Source organism: Streptopelia decaocto (assembly GCF_964273445.1).
Source record: "Streptopelia decaocto genome assembly, chromosome: 5".
In the NCBI taxonomy this organism is placed as follows: Eukaryota; Metazoa; Chordata; class Aves; order Columbiformes; family Columbidae; genus Streptopelia; species Streptopelia decaocto.
The window spans coordinates 18544508-18567130 of record NC_138659.1 but is presented as its reverse complement, the minus strand read 5'-3'; the positions used below and the strand labels follow the sequence as shown (position 1 = coordinate 18567130).

The window sequence follows — 22623 nt, the reverse complement described above, 5'->3', positions numbered from 1 at the left end:
CTCTGAGCTTTCCCTCGGAAGGTGAAGCTGCTCTTGGTGGGTGACTCTAGACTGGAAATAAAATAATGGTTTGCAGTTCTGATTACTGACTTCTGAACAGCCATGAAGGTTTTGTATGCTTGTATCCATTGACTGTGATATTATAAAAAAAAAATAAAATCCTACTTTTCTGGTTAATAAGGAATATGGTGTTTATCTTGAATCTAACCAAAATGACTAACCAGTAATTTCACTTAAGGGCAAGACTGTGAGTTATCAGGAGCTTTTTTGCAGAAAACCAGCTTGCGCAAGTTCCGAATCATCTTCTACCAGATTTTACATTGCTTTATAAAATGATGACACACAGAATTAGCTGTATGGCTATCAAAATAAGCAAGGAACGCTAAATAAATCTTACTTTTTAGGCTACTGTAATATCGTCTCAATGCAGAACCAGTGAGCATGACCAGGGTAGACTGGAGGTGTGTAGTGCATTTTGTGAAAGTGAATTAATAAAACCACTGGACCATGAGCTTGTGAGAGTGCAAGTTTCTGCTGCTGGGCTATGGGCATAAAGGAAATATTTTCTTAAATACCATTTCCATTTTTGTTTAAGCTTTGTGAGAGAGAAGCAGCATGCTGTGGTTTGCAAGACAGTCATTTTATGATATTTGTCTTTCTCCTGGAGCTTGTGTAAGGATTGAGATAGTTATCCTTTCACTTAGCAATGAAACTCAATTGTGTATGCAACTGTATATGTTTATTTGGTGTTTGAAAGTAAAGAGATAATATTTTACTTGTGTGGGTCTTTTTTCGTTGTTGTTGTTGTTTTTGCTTTTTTACATTGTCCTCTTCCACCTGTATAAAATTTCATTTCTTTCTGAAACAGTGACCATTTCTGAAAGCACTAACACTCTGAGAGCAAGAGGAGGAAGCAGTCACGGGACATGTGAATAAAGGATAATTTGCTTTCTGAAGACTTATACAACCTTTTGTCTTCAGAAATAAACACATATTGTTATGAAGCTTTGAAAATAAAAGACAATAAATACATTAATCTTTTTCTGAGGATGTGTATTTTGACTCAAGAGGAAGTCCTGGCTGAGTTGTATTGGATCCTTGAAAATGATGACCCATTAGGAGCCAGAGCTTAAATTTAATTCAATAGAGAGGTTACTGAAAGTATCAGCTGTGGTTGTACATGAATAGTGACTGTGTATGTGAATGTGTATATAATGTCATTTGCATTTTAAATTTGTCTAGGAGCATCTTGGGGGCACCTTGTTTTCTTCCATTTTAAAAATCAGAATAGCACCTGTAATTAAGGGCGAGCGCTGAGCGCTGGAAGCTAGGTAGGACTTCCATCTATTGATCTGTGTAAACCCGGCTTATGCTGTCAGGGGAGAAGCAGTCAACTGCTGAGCTGCTTTGTCACTGACATAAGCTGAGAGGGGATTTTTTTTTTTTTGTCTATACTGTTTATACACCAGTCTATAGACCTGCTGGCTGGTTGAATTTTAAAGAGTGCGGAGGTTTAAAGACTTGTCCCCCGAGGGATGCTCCTGCCAGTTGGGAGGCGAGCGGAGGCTGCTCTGCAGAAGTTGTGCTGGCCGGGGGGGATGGAGCAGAGTGGGGGCAAACCCTGTCCCACAGATTCCCTGGAAAACGCTGCAAAACAGCCCCATAATTTTCAGGTTGTTTAGTCAAAATATTGAGCTAATACCTTTGGTGTTTTTGTTTTTGTTTTCTTTTTCTTGTGTGATAATTTATTCTGAGAGAATACAATGGGGAACATAAATGAATACATTTCCATACCCAATTCTGAGTCAGTGCTAAGCTCACCAGGCAGCAATTAAAATCCTCAGTAGTAAGGAGAAAATGACTTCCTATAGTGTGAGAATAGGTGCAGATTTGGAAAGAGAATTTAAATAAAATGCTATTTATTTGGAATGTGAAAAGCAAGCTTTATGAGCCTGAAGTGAGAAGCTATTTGGAAATGTTTAGGATATTTCTAAGTTAAAAGTTTTGATTACCCTGTTCTGCTTGCTTTCTTTTGTTAGAGTTCATTGTTACTACTACAAGAATCATGTGTGCATGTTTCCTGCCTACCGAAATTCAAATATTTACCTGCCTTGTTTGTATTTTGCCCCTCACCCTTCTGCAGCGGCTGCTCACAACAGTTGGGATGGTGCTTAAGCAGTTTCTTTTGGAGAATATTATGTGTACTGCTATTGTTCGTAATTAAGTTAATAACCTTTCCCAAAGCACAACATGTGTCTTTCATACCCTTCTTTACCTGTTCTGACAAAGTAAATGTTCCGGAGATTTCTTGGACTTAGAAATTCTAGAAAATTGACTTTACCATTTTGTGCAATCATTTACTGGAGCACACCCTATACCTTTAAAATGTTGCAACTAACATATGCATGTTGTATTCAGAGGCATGTTTCTCCTGAACTATTTGTTCCTTGCTGAGGAACTGGCATGACTCCTTCATGTTTTACACCATCCACTGAGCCAGGCAAATGTTTGAAGTAAATAGTCATTGCAGTGTGTAGGAATTTAAATACATAATTTCCCCTAATGGGAGTTGACTGTTCACTGTGCAGTAAACAGAGGGTTCAGGCTGGAGAGTGCTAACATCTTGGATCAAGTTCTTAAACCCCCACATGCAGCTCTGGAAATTTGCTATCAACACACATTTTTCTGAAAACAGGCACCTTGTGTGCTGAGTGGTGACTGCAGCGGGGTACCTGTCTCTTTGTTGTTCTGCTGCAGAAAGGGAGTTGTGCAGCTTTGCTGACCAACTGTGTTGGGGTCAATTGTCTCTCCTTAGCTGGAGCGTTTCACAGAGGGTTCATTTTCCCAGTTGGGAGAAAGGAAGTAAAACCTGTTTTTCTGGGATCTTGTAAGGTCATTGTTTAGTACTTGCTGTTAACTGATCTGGTAGTTCACTTTTTTTTTTTTTTTTTAAGAAAATGTTGACTAGTTTGGGAGCATTTTTATATTTTAATTAACACATTTTATTTGCCACTAAACAGCTTCTTAAATAAAATTCTGCAAGAAAGAGTGACATTATCCTTTTGTATTATAGTACGAATGTAGATCCGGTGGATTTCACCCCCCTGCTTCCCTTTATTAATAGCGAGGCTTGCTTGTGAAACCCGAAGGGTTAATCATATAAATTTCTCCTTCGGACCAGCAGATGATTTCCATCACTTTCAGCATTTGACTATGGAACATGTATAGAGTTGTTATACCTCTCTGCAATTCATTCTGCTGCCAACTTCATTCCCTTTTCTCTGCCTGCATTTTAATTGAAACAACATTTGTATTTTTGAGCCAGGATCTGTCAGAAGTCCCTGTGGCTAGTCTGTGGTACAAGTAGCAGCAGACGTGGCTTACCCATATGGTGTGGTGCTTCTTGTAAAATCCATATGGCCTTGTTGAAGGGAATCCCAGCGGGGATGTGAAGGGTGTTAATACCCTTCAGGCCAGGCCTTTCCCTCCTGGGGCTTCTATGGCATTGTCTTTGCAATCTGCCATAGCACAAACTTAATTCCTTTTTAATAATCAATTATTTCAGTCCAGGAACGTGTGCTGTATGTTTTGCAATCGTATATTCCCTGAATTTATGGTTTGTTATGATTATTTTTGGATATTTTTTTAAAAGCAAGCTGTAGGGCAGTTGTTATCAAATACAAATGAAAGGCTTTTCAAAATGCTAACTCTATTTCTTTCACTTCCATTTACAGGAAGTGCTGAACAGCGTTCCAAAGTTCTGCTTTCCTTTTGACGTTGAAAGGTATGTAGTACAGTTATAGTTTGTTTAAAAATATTTCTTACAAAATTATATTCAGCATAATTGCAAGGAAATATTTAAAAGAAAACATGTTGTACTCTCTAAACTTGCACCTGCAAATGAGAAGAACACATCCTTTGTGTTCAATTAAGAATGAAAACACTGGTAGGACATTATTGCAGCAAAATGCAAACTTAGAGAATTTTAGGGACACGTCTTTCAAGATAGAGCTACATTCTGGCTCTCAGTTTTGGCCGTTATATTTGTAAACACCATTGGTGTCAATATAAGGATATAACATGGTTTCCTTCAAACAGCAAGCATCATAAAAAAATGTTACGGTGCACCAGGACGTAAAACCTCACCATGCAGTACTGAAAACATGTTGTTTGAGTTCAAAGAAATTAAGTCTTTAGTTGCATGGAAGTAACAAAATATATAATTGATTTTTCTCAGGGAAGAATCAAGACCATTATTTATAATTAATTAGCCCTTACCTTTCTGGTATCAGTTATGGTGTGGCTTCCATGTAATGCTGCCAGTCATTTAAATTGTTCATATAAAACATTTTTATTAATCAAAATAGTTAGGCTTGTCAAAATGATTAATGGCAATTAATTTAATAAATTTTACTCACTCAGTTTGGAAAACTCTTATTGTCCTAACCAGCAAAGATTGAATGAGAAGCCTGATTTGCATAATTAATGAAAGATACACCCAGGTAACGTGCAGGCTGAGCTGGTTTCAGAACAACATTGGTATCAGTCACAGATGGAGACCCAAAGTTGAGAAACATCTATCGGAGGCAAGAAGCTGCCATCTGAGGAGTGAAAGGTGGTGTGTATGTAACGGAAAGAGAGGCTTTGCAGAGAAACACAATGGCAAAATAAAGACCTTCATAAACACAACTTCCCTGAAGTAAACTGGGTTAATTTAGTCTTTTATAGTTGAATTTAATTAAGTTGTTTGGGTTTTGAACTGGTTAAGCTCACCATCCTTTAAGCTGTTTTAATGACTTAATTAATACAGTTGTCAGTGTTGGCTTTAAAGCATTAAAGTCTTCAGTGTGCTCAAGATATGTACAGACTTCTGTTTGAAATTGGTAATGAAGATAAATAATGGAAATAAAATTTAAGGATAACAGAAAAAGGTGAGGTTCTGTTGCTGCCATCCAGTGGCAAGAAGATAATCAATAGCAGCAAATAATTTATTTTTAAATAACTCGTCTTGTGTTAACTGCTTCTGTTCAGCCGTTCAGAAGACACTTAGTTGCTTGTGTGACGTGGATAAGCTTAATCAATGCGCTGTGGGAATACATGGATTTAAAGCATAGCTCGCTGTGTATTTTTGCGGAGTATCCAAAGAGAGAAAAACAAAACCAAATCAAAAAGTAAAGGGATGTTTATTGTTTGTCTGTTGTTACCCTCCCATGCCCCTCTTCCCAGACACGCTTTTTGACTCATGGGCTCGTGCTCACCTATAAAGCAGTGCTCTCAAAGGTGCGACATTTCTACTAATTTCGTAACATTAGGTGTTGAACAGAAGAGGAAAGGTTCTTGGAAGCCGAGACAGATGACGATGGGAACAGAACCGCAGTGTTTGTTTGGGCTGCTGACTGCTCAGGCAGCGCTGCAGCATCTTCAAAATCAGCCACCATGCTTGCGGTGTCTTGTGTAGCTGGGAGCTGAGGTTTGGGGGATTTGTGAGAGAACCAAAGGCCTTTTGGGATCCTGAGAGTATAAAAGAGGCCGGACGAGGAGGAGGGGCAGAGCTATTGTGGGGAAAAGAACAGAAATACTGGCAGCTCATTCAAGAAAGCAGGCAACTGTTTACTGGCAAGCTGTTTGTGTGCACAACTTACTGGCTGTGGGGTGTATTTACCATATATTAATCAGTTCAGGCATTTTCTATAGTGTATACATATATTATCACTGTTTTTAAAGGAAACTATTCAGTTGTCTTCTGCTTTCTCAGTTTTATTTTTTGTTTTGAAATATGGACTGATAGAAAAGTGTTGAGAAAAACACTGCTATAGCTTCTTTTTGTATGGCTTTTCTCCAATGGATGTTTAAGATGTGACAAGTATTTTAGTTTTTGTCTAGCTATAAATGTGCTTTTCACTTGTTTGGTGAATATACATATATATAAAACTTTTTTCTTTCTTCTACAGAGGGTCGTTATAGACTGTACACCTAATACCCTGAAGTATTTCACAGGCAGTTTCAATGACAGTTTCTGTGCAGAAAGCTTTGATTGAAGTGAAACACAAAGTATCTGTTTCATTGATTGAGCATATTGCACTTCAGAGAGCATAGGTTCTCAACTTGTATTGTGTGTACTAAATGTATATAAACCACTTCAATCAATGTCTGATCTTGGTAAGAGCTAGAAGTTACCGGTGCAAAAGTGATAACTTTGACTGATGTTGCTGATCAAGATACCTAGAAAAAGATGTGATTCTGTTCCACAGATTGCTTCTGGGTCCCTACTGCACAGCAGAGCTGGAGGGAGCATTGCCTTTTCTGTTAACTAGCTAAATAAAACTCCTTAAAGAAGGAAATCTATATTCTTCAAATTATGGAAATAGTAAAGTTAAAGCACAGTAGTAACATCATTGTCACCTGTTTTCTCCCACCTTACCTGTATTCATTATTAAATGAATGGAAAAGTCAATGAAATAAGAACATGTATTTGATTTAGTTTTATTCACTATGCTTCAGTGATTGTAGACACATTTCTAGATTTGGTTCTTACTATTTGATGCTGCTTACATCATCTCACCAGGCATACGTGCATTACCTTTTATGCAGATGTTATAAGTATGTGTATACTACTCATTTCAATTATCAAAAGTACATACTGTGAATGGTGCTTAAAAATCTATAAGTAGCTCCCATTAAATGTAAACTGAAAGTCAACTTAAAAAAGGCACAATGGTGTAATGTTTTGACCATGACCTAAACTTTGAGATCTATATATAACTTTTTATTGAAAGCAAGCACATAATTTCATTACTGCCAGTTATTGCTTACATTTTATTTTGAAGGGGTTAAGAAATTAGTTACATCATAGAAGTTATTGAACATTTACTCCAAGAACCTATGTATTTTTTTGTGAATAAATTATTTTAGGCTTATTACATGGCACAATTGTATAACATTCTAACAGTTTGCTTATGTATATTTACAGATAATTTCTTTTTTCTGCTACAGAATTCCTTTCTGTTTGTTTTCATACAGAATTGGAGTATTTACCACTTGAGATTAATAGAGGTTTTAATTTCCTTTTCTGTGTTTACTGCATTAATTTTAATACATCAGGAAAAAAACCCCACTTTGGTCTTCTCTTTTATTCCTGGAATCCTTTGTGCAAATTCTGCATGGTTTTCTTCACTTTTTTTCCCCAGCAGTCTTCCATATTTTCACTCTCAACCCAAAACACAGGCCTAGCTTTGCAGAGCGCCCACACCTCTATCTCTACATCCATCAGTTATTTAGCTGGATGACCACTGGTGAGCACACAAATTCTCCTCTTGTTCTTTTTGGCCCCATTTAAATGCAGTCCGAAGTTTTGCTAAGTTATTGCTTGAGCCCTCAATTTTGTCTGTGCTTTGCATCTCCTCTTGTTTGTCTCTGCCACAAATACTTCCCCTCTCTCCTTCCATTCCTTTGTGTTTTCCTTTTCAGGATACGTTTCTTCTGCAGAATGTGTCGCGTGTGTGCCATTTTAGCTAAGACGCTTTGGAAACTGCCTGTAGGATCAGCATGGAGATGATAATCCATACCTCATTTATTTCCCTGCTGCACTCACCCGATCGCATGGGAAGTGTTATATTTTGGAGTGTAGACATGGTGCTGCTGCTGTAGAAGATTTCTCATTAGGAGCAGAATATTGCTAAAGTGTGGGAATTACTGTGTGTATTACTTAACTCCTAATCTGTTGGGGTCAGTGAGTAATGGTGGCAGGAATGACATCACTTTCACTCTCCTATTCCTGGCTAATGCTGTTTCTGTTGGAATTTCTGGTAAAAGTCTGTGTGCAGAAACACAGCTATGACCAAGACAAGTGAAAACAATGGCTGTAGCAATCATTGGATATGTAGATTTTTGTGAAAGGCAATTGTAAGATATTTACACAAAAATTTCTGCCTTCAGAGTAAATAGTTGAGAATGAAAAGTAAATAATTGAGAATGTATTTCAAGCTCTATGGGTGAAAATAAATAAACTATAGCATTTCCTGTATACTTCAGTCATTTCAGTCAGTTTGCAAGGTGGGTTGTGAATTCAAAAATGCAGGAGCAGTTTTATACAATAGAGTTCTTTCCATCCTTTATCTCATTGTATTATTGTGTGTGTGTGTAATGTCCATTGTGTAAGGACATGTTGCAGCGTGAACTATGCACCATGGAAGAGTGTAGCTGTTGGTTCCAAATGTGGGTTGTTTGGTTTCCATGTGTGTGCAGAGGTCCCATGGACCCTGGGCTGGAGCTGTGGCCAGGACCCCTGGACAGGCTTCTCCTGGGACCTAAGTGCACACAGGGAGCCTCTATACTAACGAGTTGTGGTTTCCTTTAATTCTTCTGTTGTTTTGAAAACATAACCCCAATTATAAGCTAACTATGCTTTCTGTTTGTGGGAATTTTCTTACTTGGTGGTAGCTCTGTACATTTTCCTATCTTCTGCTGTTTTCTTGCTCTTCCTTTTCTTTCCGCTGTGTGAGGGGTCGGGGGATCTGGGTAGTGGAGCTCAAGTCGGATAACTCTGTTGGAGCAGAGGAGCCCTCCCCACCGGGAGCCTGAGCTGTGGGTCACGGAGTGGGCTTGGAAGTGGAGGAAATAGTTCATGAGGCTTAGATTCGGGGATAGCAGTTAGTTGAAGGAGATGACCCAGCCCTGGGCCACTGTCCCCCCAATCTCTCCATCAACTTAAACCACCACCTTAACATCTGTTTTTGAAATTCCTGCTTGAAATGGTTTCTAATCTATTATCTGATCCTGGGCATGATTAGGGTGCATGACTGGTGGGGTTTGCTTTTCAGCATCAGATTGGGAGATGAAATACACTTGAAGTTTTCAGGTTTAGGTAGCAGCTGCCAGAGCTTTAATCAGAAGTGTATACTTTAGTTACACTGGTCAAGTATGTGTACTTGACACCTTATAATTAATGATACCAATAACTTTGTTTTCTTTGAAAAATAAGTCATCAAAATCTGTGTTCCCATGCATAAAGCCTTTCATTTTTTGAAGCTTACTTCAAAATGAAGTCTCTGAAAAATCTCTCTGAAATTCAAAAGCCTTTAAAAATTCCTAAAGTTTGAAGAAAAAAAAAATTCAAACATCTTCTGTGTCCTAAACAGATTTGGAAGAACAACAGTTCTCATTGAGAAAAAGGGATAAATTTAATGATTAAAAATGCTGGTTTTCATTCCAAGAAGAGATTTAATTCCTGCCTTAATCATCTCTCTCAAGGCAGCCTTAAAATTAGACCTGAACAATGGCTAAATTGTAAACAAAAATCTTTAAAATGTTTCTTTAGCTGCTCTGTAGGTACCAAAGAACCTTTTCTGCATTGTTTAGATGTGAACTTAGAAAATTTTAAAAACTACTTTTATTCCTATAGTGAACTGTAATAACCTTGAAAGAGCCCATTGTAGTCTGCAGGGTTAATAAGGGTTTGCACACATTCTTTGCTATTAGTGATTTATTATTGTTAAGCCGAGATTAGATGTAAGCGTGCAGGGCAGGAGTTGAAAGTTAAGTCAAAGGCAGGGCGGAGGAATGAGTGAGGAGAAGGTCAGCGGTGGCTGGGGATGATTTGTGCCCGCTCCCCACACAAGCAAGTAGATCATGCTCTCCTCAAATAGCCGACCAGGCCAGCGCTTTGCAGAAGGGTTTTGAAGCTTGACCAGTTGGTCCTGCACTCCAGTAGCAAGTCTAGATAATGCTTTGCCTAGGCAATTCTGGTACGTAATAATTGCATTTTACCTGTGATGGTGTTCACGTTAAGGAAAAGTTTTTAGGCGCCATTGCTGTGGCTCAGTAGCAGTGCTGGGAGCTGCTGACTCTCTCTGAAGGGGACACTTGACTTTGGAGCAACCTGAATGTGCCGCGGTGAAACAGAGGCGCAGAGCCAGGACTTGTCTGCTTCATGGTACATGCGGTATATGGTACATGCAGAAAAGTGGGTCTGTCCCATGTACTCAGGGTTTCTTTGTCCGCTCAAGAGAGATATAGACACCCATCTTGAGAGCATAAAGGAGTTGAGAGATGTGTCATGGCAGTGAAGATGCCATTTCTTCTTAAAAATAAATTGTGAAAAATTCATACCGTGAAACAGAAAGTGGGGGGCAGGAATGGAAGTTGAGTGCAAGGAGTCAGAGGTGGCGCTGGAGGGGAGGTAGAAACTGAGAACAAGATGGATTAGCCTGCCCTGCCGAGGGAACGCTGACTGAGCAGAGTTTGGGGATAAGAGGAGCTGAACACCAGGCAGGGAAATTCTGTGTAAATGTATTCTGTCTCAGGTGGGTACATGTTTTGATATAGCCTTGAAGATATTGTGACTTATTATTTTAGCTCTCGTGCTCTTTGTTCTTGATTATTTTCTGTCTTTTGCATTCCTAGAACTGAACAAGTTTGCACTGGAAAATTAACTTAGCAAAAAGTTGTTGGGCAGTGTGTGCTGCAGAAAAGGGAGGAAGACGCGTGTGGGTGCACGGGCAGGCTATGGCTTTAACTCATGAAGTTATTAATGAAGCTGTTCTGAAGCGGGGAACGGGTAGGAAGCTACTTAAGTCAGGCCTGTATTACGACATTTAATAAATTATTTGCAGAATTCAAAACCATTGTTTTAGTTACCATTTCCCACTGCTGAGGTGTGCCCAAAGCCAACAGGCAGGCTCATGCTGGCTCTGCTTAGGCCATACTTAGGAGAAGACCTTATTAAGTGCCCCGTCTGTTCAGAGCAGGGCTGGATCCCATGTCGGCTGGCGGCAGGGCTGAAGTAATGACCTGGGCTCTTCTGTGCTGAGCTGGGGAGAGGGGACAGGAGGCAGCCTTGAGGGTGGGAAGGACAGAAGGGTAGTGAGGCTTGAGCATGAAAGTGCTGGAGACTAATGATTGAAATGCTTATGTTTTGTGTGATTTAGTGGTTTTATGCTCTGTATCTGATTTTTCAGGGTGTCCCAAAACCAAGTAGGACAGCATTTTACCTTCGTGCTCACCGACATTGAAAGTAAGCAAAGGTTTGGATTTTGCCGTTTGACGTCAGGAGGCAAGATCTGCCTCTGTATTCTAAGGTAAGTTGGTATAGAAAATATTGAGTCAAGGAGCGAATATAAGAAAAATACAAGGCAAAATTATCTTTTGGGAATCCTCTGATACTGTGTTACACTTCTCTATCAGGGTATCATTTCTCTACAACAGTGTTACCGCTGATTTAATATGAAAAGTGGTCCCAGTCCCCATGCGATGGTGTTCTCGTGTGAGGCTAAACAATTCTATTTAAAAATATGAAATCTCTGCTTAAAATCAGAGAGCAATACACCGAAGCTTTAGAGGCTTTGAATGTTATGTGGATTCTCTGCTTTCTAATGAGATCTTTGACAACTATTCTGTGGATTTAACAATAAATTGCACTAGTCTGTATTCCTCTCCTTGGAAATATGATTTTTGTGTGTCTCTTCCACGTTCTTTGGCGAGACTAGTCTAATGTAAGAAATACCAGGGCTAAATAATTCTCAATATGTCACTTTGTTGCAAAAGAGATGGATGATGGAGAAATTGATCCCAGTAAAGTACTTTGTTTCTCCCTCTGCCATTTCTTTCTTCTCCCTTAAGATAATTGTTTTGGTAATAAATAAAAAAAAAAAGTTTAGCTGTCCTAAAACTCTTTTAATTAAATTAATTAAAAGCCAGAGTGCTTTAATTAAAAGGCAAATTTGCCAGTTCAATTAGGAGCCTAGCAGCCTGTGATGCCCATAGAGGAAATGGGAACATCCAGTTCAGCAGCACAGGAGTAGAACAAGGTTGAAGTAAAATTGACTTGTGCTCCTAACATTGTTTGGCTGGCTTCTAATGTTATAATAACAAATATTTAATCAGTTACCCAAACTGAAATACACCCGTTTAAATACTGTATGCAGTGCTGCAAAGCAAAGGATGCAAATTCTCAGCTGGTGTAAACTCGGGTATTTCTTTTAACATTTCAAAATGTATCTCATATCAAAATAACATGAATTTATATTCCCTGTGTGTATATACAATAATGACTCTGTATGAGCAATTCAGACTGCTTGTCAGTAACAGATATGTGCACAGTAGTCATAGCCTTTTCTACAGACACGCAAATGCAGCGTCATAAATACATAAATACAGTGTCTAACTACACATCTACCTATGCACATATATGTATATTGCCATAAAAAAGAGGAATAGATTAAGATTGCTGACTGTGGCTTTAACAAAGACAACTGGAAATAGTGAAATACAGAAAAATTAACTAAATTAAATGTTTTGTATGCACACGTGTGTGAATTATGTAAGCAAAACTTTCTTCCAAATTGGAATATTTTGCTCAAATTCTCTGCAGAGCTTGACTGCAGTTGCCAGATACAAGGTGCAAGTAAGTGCAAAACCATAGTAAGATGAGAAAATAAATCTTGGATTATTCTCCAGATATTTTATGTGATTCCTTTGCAATTTTTGTTTTGTTTTGTTTTCTTTAAACCGCACAGCTGCTTTGTGAGGCTCTTGGTATGAATCACCTTCTCCTTCTCCACGAACTATTGAGCTAATGCAGCCTCATTAGAACGAGGGGTACCACAACAGGAGTATTATAATATGCCTTGTTGTGCTCTTATACTGTACCAGATCTTTTATCCTAGTTTTACTTTTTATATTTTAATTTAAATAACAATTTTACCAGTTGAGATTTGAAGTGGTGCAGTGGAAATGTTCACTTTTGGATAACAAGAGGAGACGATTCATCTGGGTATTGTTTCTATATATCACTGCTCTTTGCAGTAGGAACAGTATCTTTTTAGGTTTATATGAAATTGTTTTTGAATTACCTGAACGGTTTTAATACAAAGTTAAAATAATTTGGCTGAAATTTGTTTTGTTAAAAGCCTTAAAACTGTTGATGGACTCTGAAGTTGACTTATGTATCCAGAGGAAAGCAAAATGCATCATTAAAATGCTCAGTCTTAGATTTCATTAATTTTATGACTGTAAAATTGTCACCTACGTTTCCAAATGAAATGCTCTAATAAGGAAGACAGGTTTATGTGGGAAGCCTTTGTAGTTCTTCAGTTCAGACCACGCTTGAAGCTTTCTTACTCTTCCTTTAGGCAAATCCCTTAGAAGCAGAATGTTTCAATTTTACACATTTTGTGTCAATTTTCCAGACAGAAAAGTAGCCCCTAGACATTAGACATTTAGCTACGGAAAGGCAGTTTCCTTAGTTTTATTTGATTACTAGAAGTTAGATTCCTGCTGATAGTTCAGGACTGTTAGTGGTTACTTGACTATTTGACAGAAAACATTTCCTCTCCTTTATTTAACCTTTGACTCATGAATGTAAAAGTTTTATCAGAGCTGTAGTAGAAGCACCAGTGAGGTGGAACTCTACTTACGGCAACAAGGATTATGTTTGACTTTGAATGGAAGTCTGAGCTCCTGCCTTGTGGCTCATTTGGATTAAAAGAAAATGCGAAGTACATTTTTAATTAACCATGAAATATCTTGGGCACTTGCTTTTGTGACAGGCAGCGGCCCCACTTCTAAATGAAGACCACTGTATTCTCAACCAGGGAATACATCTACTAAAACAATATTGGGTGTGTTTTTATGTTTTACTTTATTATGGGAAAAATGTTTTGTGGCAACTTGAGAGAAACTGGTGTATGTTGTTGAAGGTTGTTGTATGTTTGTTTCTCAAACAGATATTGATGGTAACAAGGAATGCAAAAGACAATGTCTACAATTAAAGAAGAATAAACAAGAAACCAGTAATTGTTTCATAGTTTAGGAACCTAAATTATTTTTATTTGAAATTCAAGCTTCTAAATACATTAAAAATGAAAGCCCTGGTTTTTCTCTGTTTCATCTACTCTGAAGGGACTTCATTGATAACCTTTTGACGTTTTCATAAGACAACAAATTAATTACAAAACGCACTGCTCATAAATAGTCTTACGAATGCAAGTATGATTGTAGGGTCTTTCTAGTAATGGACTTTGATTTTATCTGTTGTTAAGGTACATATTAGTGTGACAGTTTTGAGTTAGGATTAATTACAGGTCTCCTGTGTTAAATTCAGCCATTTCGAAACTATTTTTTGCAGACAGTGCATTGCTGTACTGACTCGAAAAAAACTGTTACCCAGCTTACTAGATGTTGATGGAAGTTTGTGTGCTGGGTGACTTTTCTGTACATAGACTCGTTCTTCTGTACTAAACAAAGATTAAATGACTTTTCAAGATTTGCTAACAGGACAAGCTAAGAAGCTTCTTTTACCTGTAATGCTTCTGCTTTTTTTGCTATCACACACACAAGTGCCATATACAGTGCTTTATCCACTATAATATAGTGGATAAAGATGTAAAGCCTGTATTGTGGTAGTGTTCATCTATGGATGAATCTATTTACTAGAGTAGTCCAAATAAATTAATAGGATTATTAACACATGTGCCTGCAAAATCAGCTGGTGATATAAGAGAACAAAAATGTTGCTTGACAGCCTTGAGGATGTTACAAAATAGAAAGAGCTTATACTTGCTCTTTCCATTGAGAATTTAAAATACCACCTGATAGCTGTCTTTATTATGAACAAACACAAACTGTGTTTATGTTTACTTTTGAAAACAGAGATGCATTGTATATGCACACACACAAATGCACTCTTTACGAAAACAGCTAATGTTACAATGCATTATTCTACTGAATTAATGCTAATTAGCAAATAAACAAAAACATAAATAGGGCTTTTTTGCTTTCCAATAGATCTTTGTAATACTTTGTTGCAGTAAGAACAGTATAATTAAAAATATCAACAAAAGCAATTGCAATTAAACTGTGCTTTTGAAGAAATGAAGATTATGTGGAAAAGAAACAGAAGACAGCTCTTGGTAGCCTTTGGTTTCATGCCGTGTAATGTAATGGAGCACTTGTTTTGGTTTCCTTAATTTTTCAGGTTTAAGAGGCATGTTGAAATTATATTAACCTCATGTCTGTGGTTATAAGGCTTAAAGCAATTCTTTTTCCAGTCTTTCAGTTCAGAAAGGAAACTGGCATTTTTAAACTGTGTTCAAGTAGTCTGTTTTTACGTTTTTCTTTGCGGTTTTGTTATGTGAAGCCATGGAAATGCATCATCAAGCTGATTTTACTAAGGGAAGAAACTCTTGTATGAATACTCTGGTCAGCAAGCCTTGCTGTATGAAAGAAAAATCTCCTTTGGCTTTGTTCTAGGGTTCATTAATTTCAAATAATGAATTTGACCTTTTTATGCACAGACCTAAGAATTGCATTTAATTTTTCTTTTCACAGTAAGAGGGGAGTTGAGATCATAGATACAAGACAGAAATATGGTTAATATTTTATTGAAGTAGGAGCATTTATTTTTATAGCATGCTGTTCATAAATGTTCATTATGAAAAATGCATGATCAAATGCAAAATATGCTGGGGTGATGTACACTACTAAGGGAGAGGTGACAGCAGAAGACTGGAAGGCTTTTAGATAATCTAACTCATTTGTGTGTCCAGTGTCATAAAAATGCTTTGCAATTGATACCTGCCTTGTACCTTGACTGGGACAGAATGCTAGAACAGTGTTCCAGTCCCTGCTGTAACTCTGGGCTAGAAAAACTGTTCAGTAGCTCTCACATTTGCAAGTCCTCTCAATGCTGTGGGGAGCAATTGTTTGGCCATTCTACGCTGCATTATTTTGGTGACCTGTAAAACCAGGTTAATGTGGTTTCAGAAGATAACAGATCAGGAGTTTTAGGTGGAAGAAAACTCCAAGATCAGATGTTTTAGGTGCTATTGGGGTGAATGTTTTACAAGGGCGTGCAGCGTTTGTGCCTGTTAGCAGTGAGTGGCCTTACACAGGTGCAAGGAAGTAAATTTTATGATTATATAAGAACATATTGAAAAGCAAATGCAATAATGTCACACCTTAGCTGCTGTCAACAATGGCAAGCATTAAAAACGTCTGTGAGGATTAAGAGGTTGATTTAGTTTTGATTAATAGCCAGAACAGTGTATGGTAAAGTGTGATAAAGACATTAACGTAGTGGCTTTAAAAGAAATCATTGCCTCTGTGTCTCTTTGGCTTGGCGAGAGCGAATTCATGATTTTTTTATTTCTTTATTATTTTTTTTTTCTGAGAACCAGCAATTGAACTTTTCTAAGGGTAGCAAAGTAAGATTGCTAGAAAATGCGTAACTGTGTTCAGAGTTTTGCTGTTCTGTCTTTGCCTCAAGAATTGGGGTCTGTTTCTGAAACCTGGCCAGCAGTGTACTGAGAGCAGAGGCGTCACAAAGAGAACACGACCCCTCACTGGACTCACTGGACAAAAGCAGACTTGGCTTCTCTGACAGACAGGTTTTCCCCTAACAGGTTTCCTTTTCCTATCGGGAAGCACCTTCAGGTTCTGCATACTGGGCTTTTTCAGTTAGAGTTAGCATGTTTCCTGAAATATAGAAACTTGAAGGTCTATCCGCAGCACACACTGAAGCTTTTAAGGAATGCACTGAACGTATGCCTGTGGATTTACACTGTACTGAATAACAAAGTGTGCAGAATTGTTAGGTGTGGGTATGAAATATAAAGACATTTCAGGCTTTATTTCCTCCTCAGCATTGCTTCTAATCTCAAACAACTAATATTGACCATACTATTGCTCTTTTAGTAATGTTCTTTTTGGCAAAATTCTAACAGACATGAAGTAGAGTATAACTTGTCAATAAATAGTAATTTATACTGCTAGTATTTAGTTTACCAGACTTATTACATCTGTATGGTAGGTTTAAAATAGTGATTGTGGAAAATTCTGTAGCATACACTCACTGAGGATGTCACTGCTAAAGGTAGCTGTTCTGTAAACAGATTACAAAAAAATGGAACTGATGCCACCAGACTTGAGTTTCTTTTCTCATACTCTTTGGCTATGTCTTATTTATCTTGGATTCTGTTTAACTCACCGAGAGTATTGTGCACATATGGGCTGCAGACCTGTGTTAAAAGTCTATTAAGTATTCATGTATTAATGGGCTGTATATTCACAATATTGGTGAATGCTTGGTTATTTTTAGAAGTTAATTCTATCTATAGAAATGACTATGTGGAGGCCAAGATATTTATCTATAATGTGACATCTGTTATATTGCATAGCATTATACCACATGTCAAATATGGGCCACCTGGTCTGCCCAGGTAAAATAGCTTTCATTCTTCAGGGAAGCAGCAATTCTGGCCGTCCACACAGGCACGACAGAATGTAGAATGGTGAAATTGCAAATAAAGTAACTTCTGAAAGCTGTAACAATTACAAGACGATGGGAATGTGATTTGGCAGTGTTTAAAATTATTTTTGGTGCCTTTAAATTAATGAGAAGTAGAAATATTATGAGGTAATCTACACTTAGTGGAACTTCAAGCAGGTGTCCATCATAGAGAAATGTAACTTTTACTACTATTTATCAGTGATGTGCCATTAAATTTGTGGGAAGTAGTTTTATATGCATTTTATGTGTAGAAATATTATAAAAATGTTCAAGTCAGATTAATTATAGAAGTATTTTACAAGCACTTTGAAAAAAAATGGGTATTTTATTTAAATGCTTTTTCTCCTATTTTAGTTACCTGCCATGGTTTGAGGTATACTACAAGCTCCTAAATACCCTGGCAGATTATTTGGCTAAAGAACAGGTAATATTAGATATTCTATTTCTTTGTGTAAAATATTTTCCGTGAAATAATAGTCACCATTTGAAGTGCTATAAAGTGATTCTATGCTGTTTAAAATTTTAGTGGAGTTTAGAAGGAAGGTCTTACACTCATCATATAGAAAATCAAAGAATTTTAACGTAGAGCTGCCACTGTCACTTGAATCCCGCATTAATCTTAAAAAGCTGGTGAGAATATACCTTTATAAAGTGTCAGTCTTAGCATAAACAAGTCCTGGGTGAAGTGTGAGCAAAGTGTCACATCGCTGGAGATCTGTATGACGTATTGATTGTAAACTGTAGATCTCTGGAACTATCTGATTATCAGTTGCAAACACCTTTTTTCAGAACTGTGTAAAATATGATGTACTGTTTCACCCTTCATATTAACCAAAAACTACCTCTTGTAATTCTGTCATCTCAACTAGCAAGACAAAATTAGTTGCAGCATTTGGTGAAGAATCATGATAGTTTAGTTTGCATATTCATGAGCAATTAGACAGATTCCATGATTATGCAGGAAAGGAAATACTGGCATCTGTCTTTACTGAGAACATTAAAGCTATACCTTTCTGCTTTAACTATATTAGTGTACTAGATTGTAATTAAAAAAAAGCATCAATAGGCAGCCATATGCTGTAGATGAGAAAAGCTGACATTTCAAGAATATATGAACTATAGAATAAGCAATTATTGTGCATTATAGTAAATGGACTACAGAAAATGATGATATTTTATGTCGGAAAGTGTGGTGTTAGCTGTGTTTAAATAAAGTGTGGAATACATTTAAGTCTTATAAATGGTGTAATGAGACTTTGCTTTTGGCCCTGGTTTCACTGTAGTAGCAAAACCTGTTGTTAAGGTTGTGTTTGACAGAAGGAGCAACGATTGTCTGCTTGGTTTTCTGGTCACTGGTTCTTTGCAGTATTAGTGCAACCAGGTGAAGGGCTATAAGTTTGCTGTCCTGTATGCTGAGCACACGGTTTTGGTGGCTCAGTCAGGCAGACCCAAAGTCCTGTTAACATGAGATCCAGTCTCATCACTATTCTCGCAGGGAGAGGCAGAACCCATACAAAGTGTTTAAAAGCTGGACCTGGCTTGTCGCTGATATTTTTGGTTTTACTTTGATAACAAAAAGAATTTAGTCTCCGTGAACAAAAACCTTAAATTGAATGAAAACCCTAAACCAAACAAAAAACCCACCTGCATCTATTTTTCAAGTGAATGTCTCTTTTAGAGATCAAGGTGGGAGATCCTAGTTAAACCTGATGAATGATTTTAAAAGTACATGATATAGCTATGTAGCTGCATATTTAGTAAAACTGGGAATAGACAAATATTGTGGCTAGCAGGTTAAGGAAGATGACTTCCAAGAGGCACAGAGCAGCTACACATGTTAGTGCTACTTTCAGTTGCAAATAATGTGATTCATTTAAAGAGTACATGTAAGAAACTGACTTAACTTGCAGATAAAATAATTTTCTGAAATGTAAAGTTGACCTGCATTTTATACTTAATATTTAAATACTTCTACTGAGAATTGCAATTATCTTTCTCATTAAATGTATGTTTATCAGTATATAGTTTGATGTGTAGCAAATGGTAATTATTGAGTTTTTATACAATGACTAACCAACTTTAAAAATATTCCCTATAGGAAAATGACTCAAATGATTTGTTAAAATCATTGTATAGCCATCCTGTGCCAAAGGCGAATGCTTTAGTCAGTTTAAGTGTGGTAAGTATTCTCTCTGTATTACTCCTATTACTGACTATGAAATAGTAGGCATGGTTGAAACAAAACAAACAAAAAAAGCCTTTTTAAGAAATAAACTTATGTGGCTTCCCATCATTAAGTGGCTTTGACAACCTTTTTTCTTTTCTCTGTGGAGCAGAGTTTTTCTCTGTCCCATGTTGTTCTTGTAAAGTTATAAAGAAGCAGAAATTTGAATTTTGCTCTGTGGATGAGAAAGTAAGCTACAGTGGGATCTGGCAGTGCTAGAACTACTTTTTTGTGCTTCCAGCTGTTTCATGTAGATAATTTTGGTTTCTCCTGCTGTGAATCAGGAGATGCTAACTCTGTTCTATTGCCTCAGATGTCTGAGTAGGTAGACTTGCAGGACTGGACAAAAATCTGTGTAAGCTGGCTTTTTTCCCATCATCCTTCCTCTTCTTCCTAGTTTTGCTTGATCATGCGAGAGTGCTGTAGGAGAGACGGCAGAAGTGTGCTGTGTGATGTGAAACTTTCTGCACGTGTAGGTGGAAGGACATGTCTGTGCCCCCCTTGCTTTTGTGCACGGACACTTGGTGATGTGGGACTGGGCTTTGATCGTGTGGCAGTTGCCACAGAAATGTCAAAGTGAGCCTGTCACTGTTAGAGTTCCCAAAGCTTTTAACAAAAATAGCACATAAGCACATATTTAAATAAATTTGTAGAACCTATATGAAATGTAAAGCTGATACAGAGCCTCTGCTGTCGCTGTGACTCTGTGTTCACAGCATCTTTACCATTGCTGCACGCATAAGTTACTCTGTGCAGGTAATTGTTTCTTGATTGAACTATCACAGTTTGCAGGTAACAGGAAGAAGCTATTTTATAAAGGCGTCCCTTCCACACATACTGAAAGATCATTACATTATTTATCTTGGCCTTATTTGTGTCATTTCCTATTGCTTTTAACTCATTTATTTTAGAATGGAGCCTAATACTTTGAGCTAACTTTGCACAGACTCTAGAAAAGCATCTGTCCCTCCTAGGAAGATGTACAGAAATAGTGTCTGCCCCTTCCCTTCCAGTAGTTCCTTGACTTTTCTGTTAATGCTATCTTTATTTTAGTTTGTCATATCTCAGATGCCTTGTTACGCCTTTTCCAGTAGTCTATAGAGCCCTAATATTTTCTCTCTTGAACAGTACTAATCCACTGTATGTGGAAATCCTTCCAGTCTTGTGTGTTGTTTTTTACCAGAAAAATACACAGGTTTTTGAAGCTGCAGTCTGAATTGTTTGTGTTGCTTAGTTTTGTTTTTTTTTCTATTGTCAGTGTAATATTTTCAATTTATTTTTCATTTCATAGTACTCTTGCAAGAATACTTCTGTATCTCAAATAATATTTTTACCTCATTAATTGTGGTAATATAACCAATTCTAAATTGGCATACCTAAAGCACTCTATAAAGTCCTTTCAGAATGCTACTGTTTTTCAGTGGGACATGAATAAGTTTTAAAGATCTTTTTCCCTTTATTTCTTGCAAAAAGTTGCTGCCTGTTGCTATCAGTGTTGCTGTTCATCTTGTGTAGAGCTCACCTACCTCAAAATAAATGTTGTGATGAACCTGGAAAAGGATGTTGTGGCAAATACAGCTGGCAACACTGGGGTGACACCTTGCTTGCAATGAAGTTGATGCTTTCTTGTTATATTTCAGTATTATTTTACTTTTGATTTTTTTTTCTCAATTGTCTCTTGTTCGCAGTAGCTTGTTACATTGAACAGTTTTGTAATCTTTTTAGCTGGACAGTGATTACCTAAACACAAGCCTCTTGCCAAATGCTGGGCTGCAGGTGCAGTTGAGCAAATATTGTGGTTCAAAGGGGGCAGAGCAGGAAGGAATAGCTTTGCCTGAACCCAGATACTTGTTGGACATACAGGCATCTCTGTTTTTGTAATGCTCAGTGCTGCAGGGAGATGTTTATGGCCACTTTCAGCTCTGACTTTGTGTCCCCAGCCTCTTATATTGATGTATGTTTCTTGCTCCTTGTATACTGTTAGTGGGCTGGACTGGAACCATTGATGATAATAGACTTAAAAAGAAGTTAGAGTCTGACAAGTAATTGTAGAAATCACAGCATGAGGTGGCTTTTCATTGTGCCAGGATGAGTCTAGTTCAAATTGCATGATGCAGAATTAAAAAGATCCCTTTCTCTGTTTGCTCAGGTATGCAGTGTAAGGCTCACAGACGTTGAAGCAAGGTTTAAGTGGCAGACCACAATGGTATTTAGGATCGCATGTATATAATAATGCAGAAATTCTGCCCAGTATCTGGATACTTGGTGTTTTCCAGTAATCCTTGGTCAGGAGGACACCAAAATGCCTTGGTCCGGTTATGGACCAAGTTCTACTCTCACCTGTTAGTCCCAGTAGCAAATATTCTGCCACTCAAATTTATGAGCAGTGATCATTTATTCTATGAAACCTGAGCTTAAATATAATTTGGGTCACTTGTATTTCACCCATGGGAGGCTAATAAAAGTGTTGGGTTTTTTTTTTTTTTGGAAAAGTTAGCTAAGTCAAGTCTGAGTTCAAATGGGCAAGGAATACAAATAATAAAACACATTTTCAGCCAATATTTTAAGTATGGAGTATTACAAGCATTAAAGTCAGCTGTGGCCTTTTTCTTGGAAAACTAAAAAGTCAATTGTTCAATCTTTCTCTCATCTTGCATAAGAACCAAGAGATGATTTTTACAAGTGAACAAGTTTTGAAAAAACAGCCTTGTCTTGTATCGGTGAGTTTAAAAGGCACCTGACTATCTACAGCCTATCATAATTAAAGAAATAATTACTTGCTATAGAGTATCTCTTTTGATTTCAGGCTTATTTATACCTCTCCTTTGGGAAATTTTGCTGTTGTCTTTAGCTTAAAAGAGCAGTCTAACATTAATGTACCTATTCTCTTTAAATCAATGTGACTTCAGAGCTATGCGTGTGTGCGTCATGATCCTGTCCTAAAAACCGCAACCAAAATCAAAATCTTAAATTGATGAACAAAATCCGCGTTGTTCTAGTGTCCCTTTTTAGAGAAAACTTTTATACAGTACAGCATCTATTAATTTAGTATCTCTTCCAAGGTCACACATCTTCCTAAGGGACTTCACAAAGATGTACAAGGACTCTACACCAC

At 37.4% G+C, this 22623-nt stretch overlaps 1 protein-coding gene across 5 annotated transcripts in view; it reads left to right on the top strand.

Moving 5' to 3' along the window:
* The window catches only part of DENND1B (DENN domain containing 1B), a 156106-nt gene that overhangs the window by 53960 nt on the left and 79523 nt on the right, over nucleotides 1–22623 (top strand). For 3 of the 5 annotated variants that reach the window (XM_082052745.1, XM_082052746.1, XM_082052743.1), the window contains exons 4-7: nucleotides 3735–3784; nucleotides 10956–11075; nucleotides 17639–17708; nucleotides 19383–19463. In XM_082052745.1, coding sequence (XP_081908871.1) covers nucleotides 3735–3784; nucleotides 10956–11075; nucleotides 17639–17708; nucleotides 19383–19463 — 321 coding nt within the window. Of the gene's footprint in view, nucleotides 1–3734; nucleotides 3785–10955; nucleotides 11076–17638; nucleotides 17709–19382; nucleotides 19464–22168; nucleotides 22229–22623 lie in introns of all 5 variants that reach the window. The other 2 variants (XM_082052744.1, XM_082052742.1) reach the window with 1 other exon arrangement.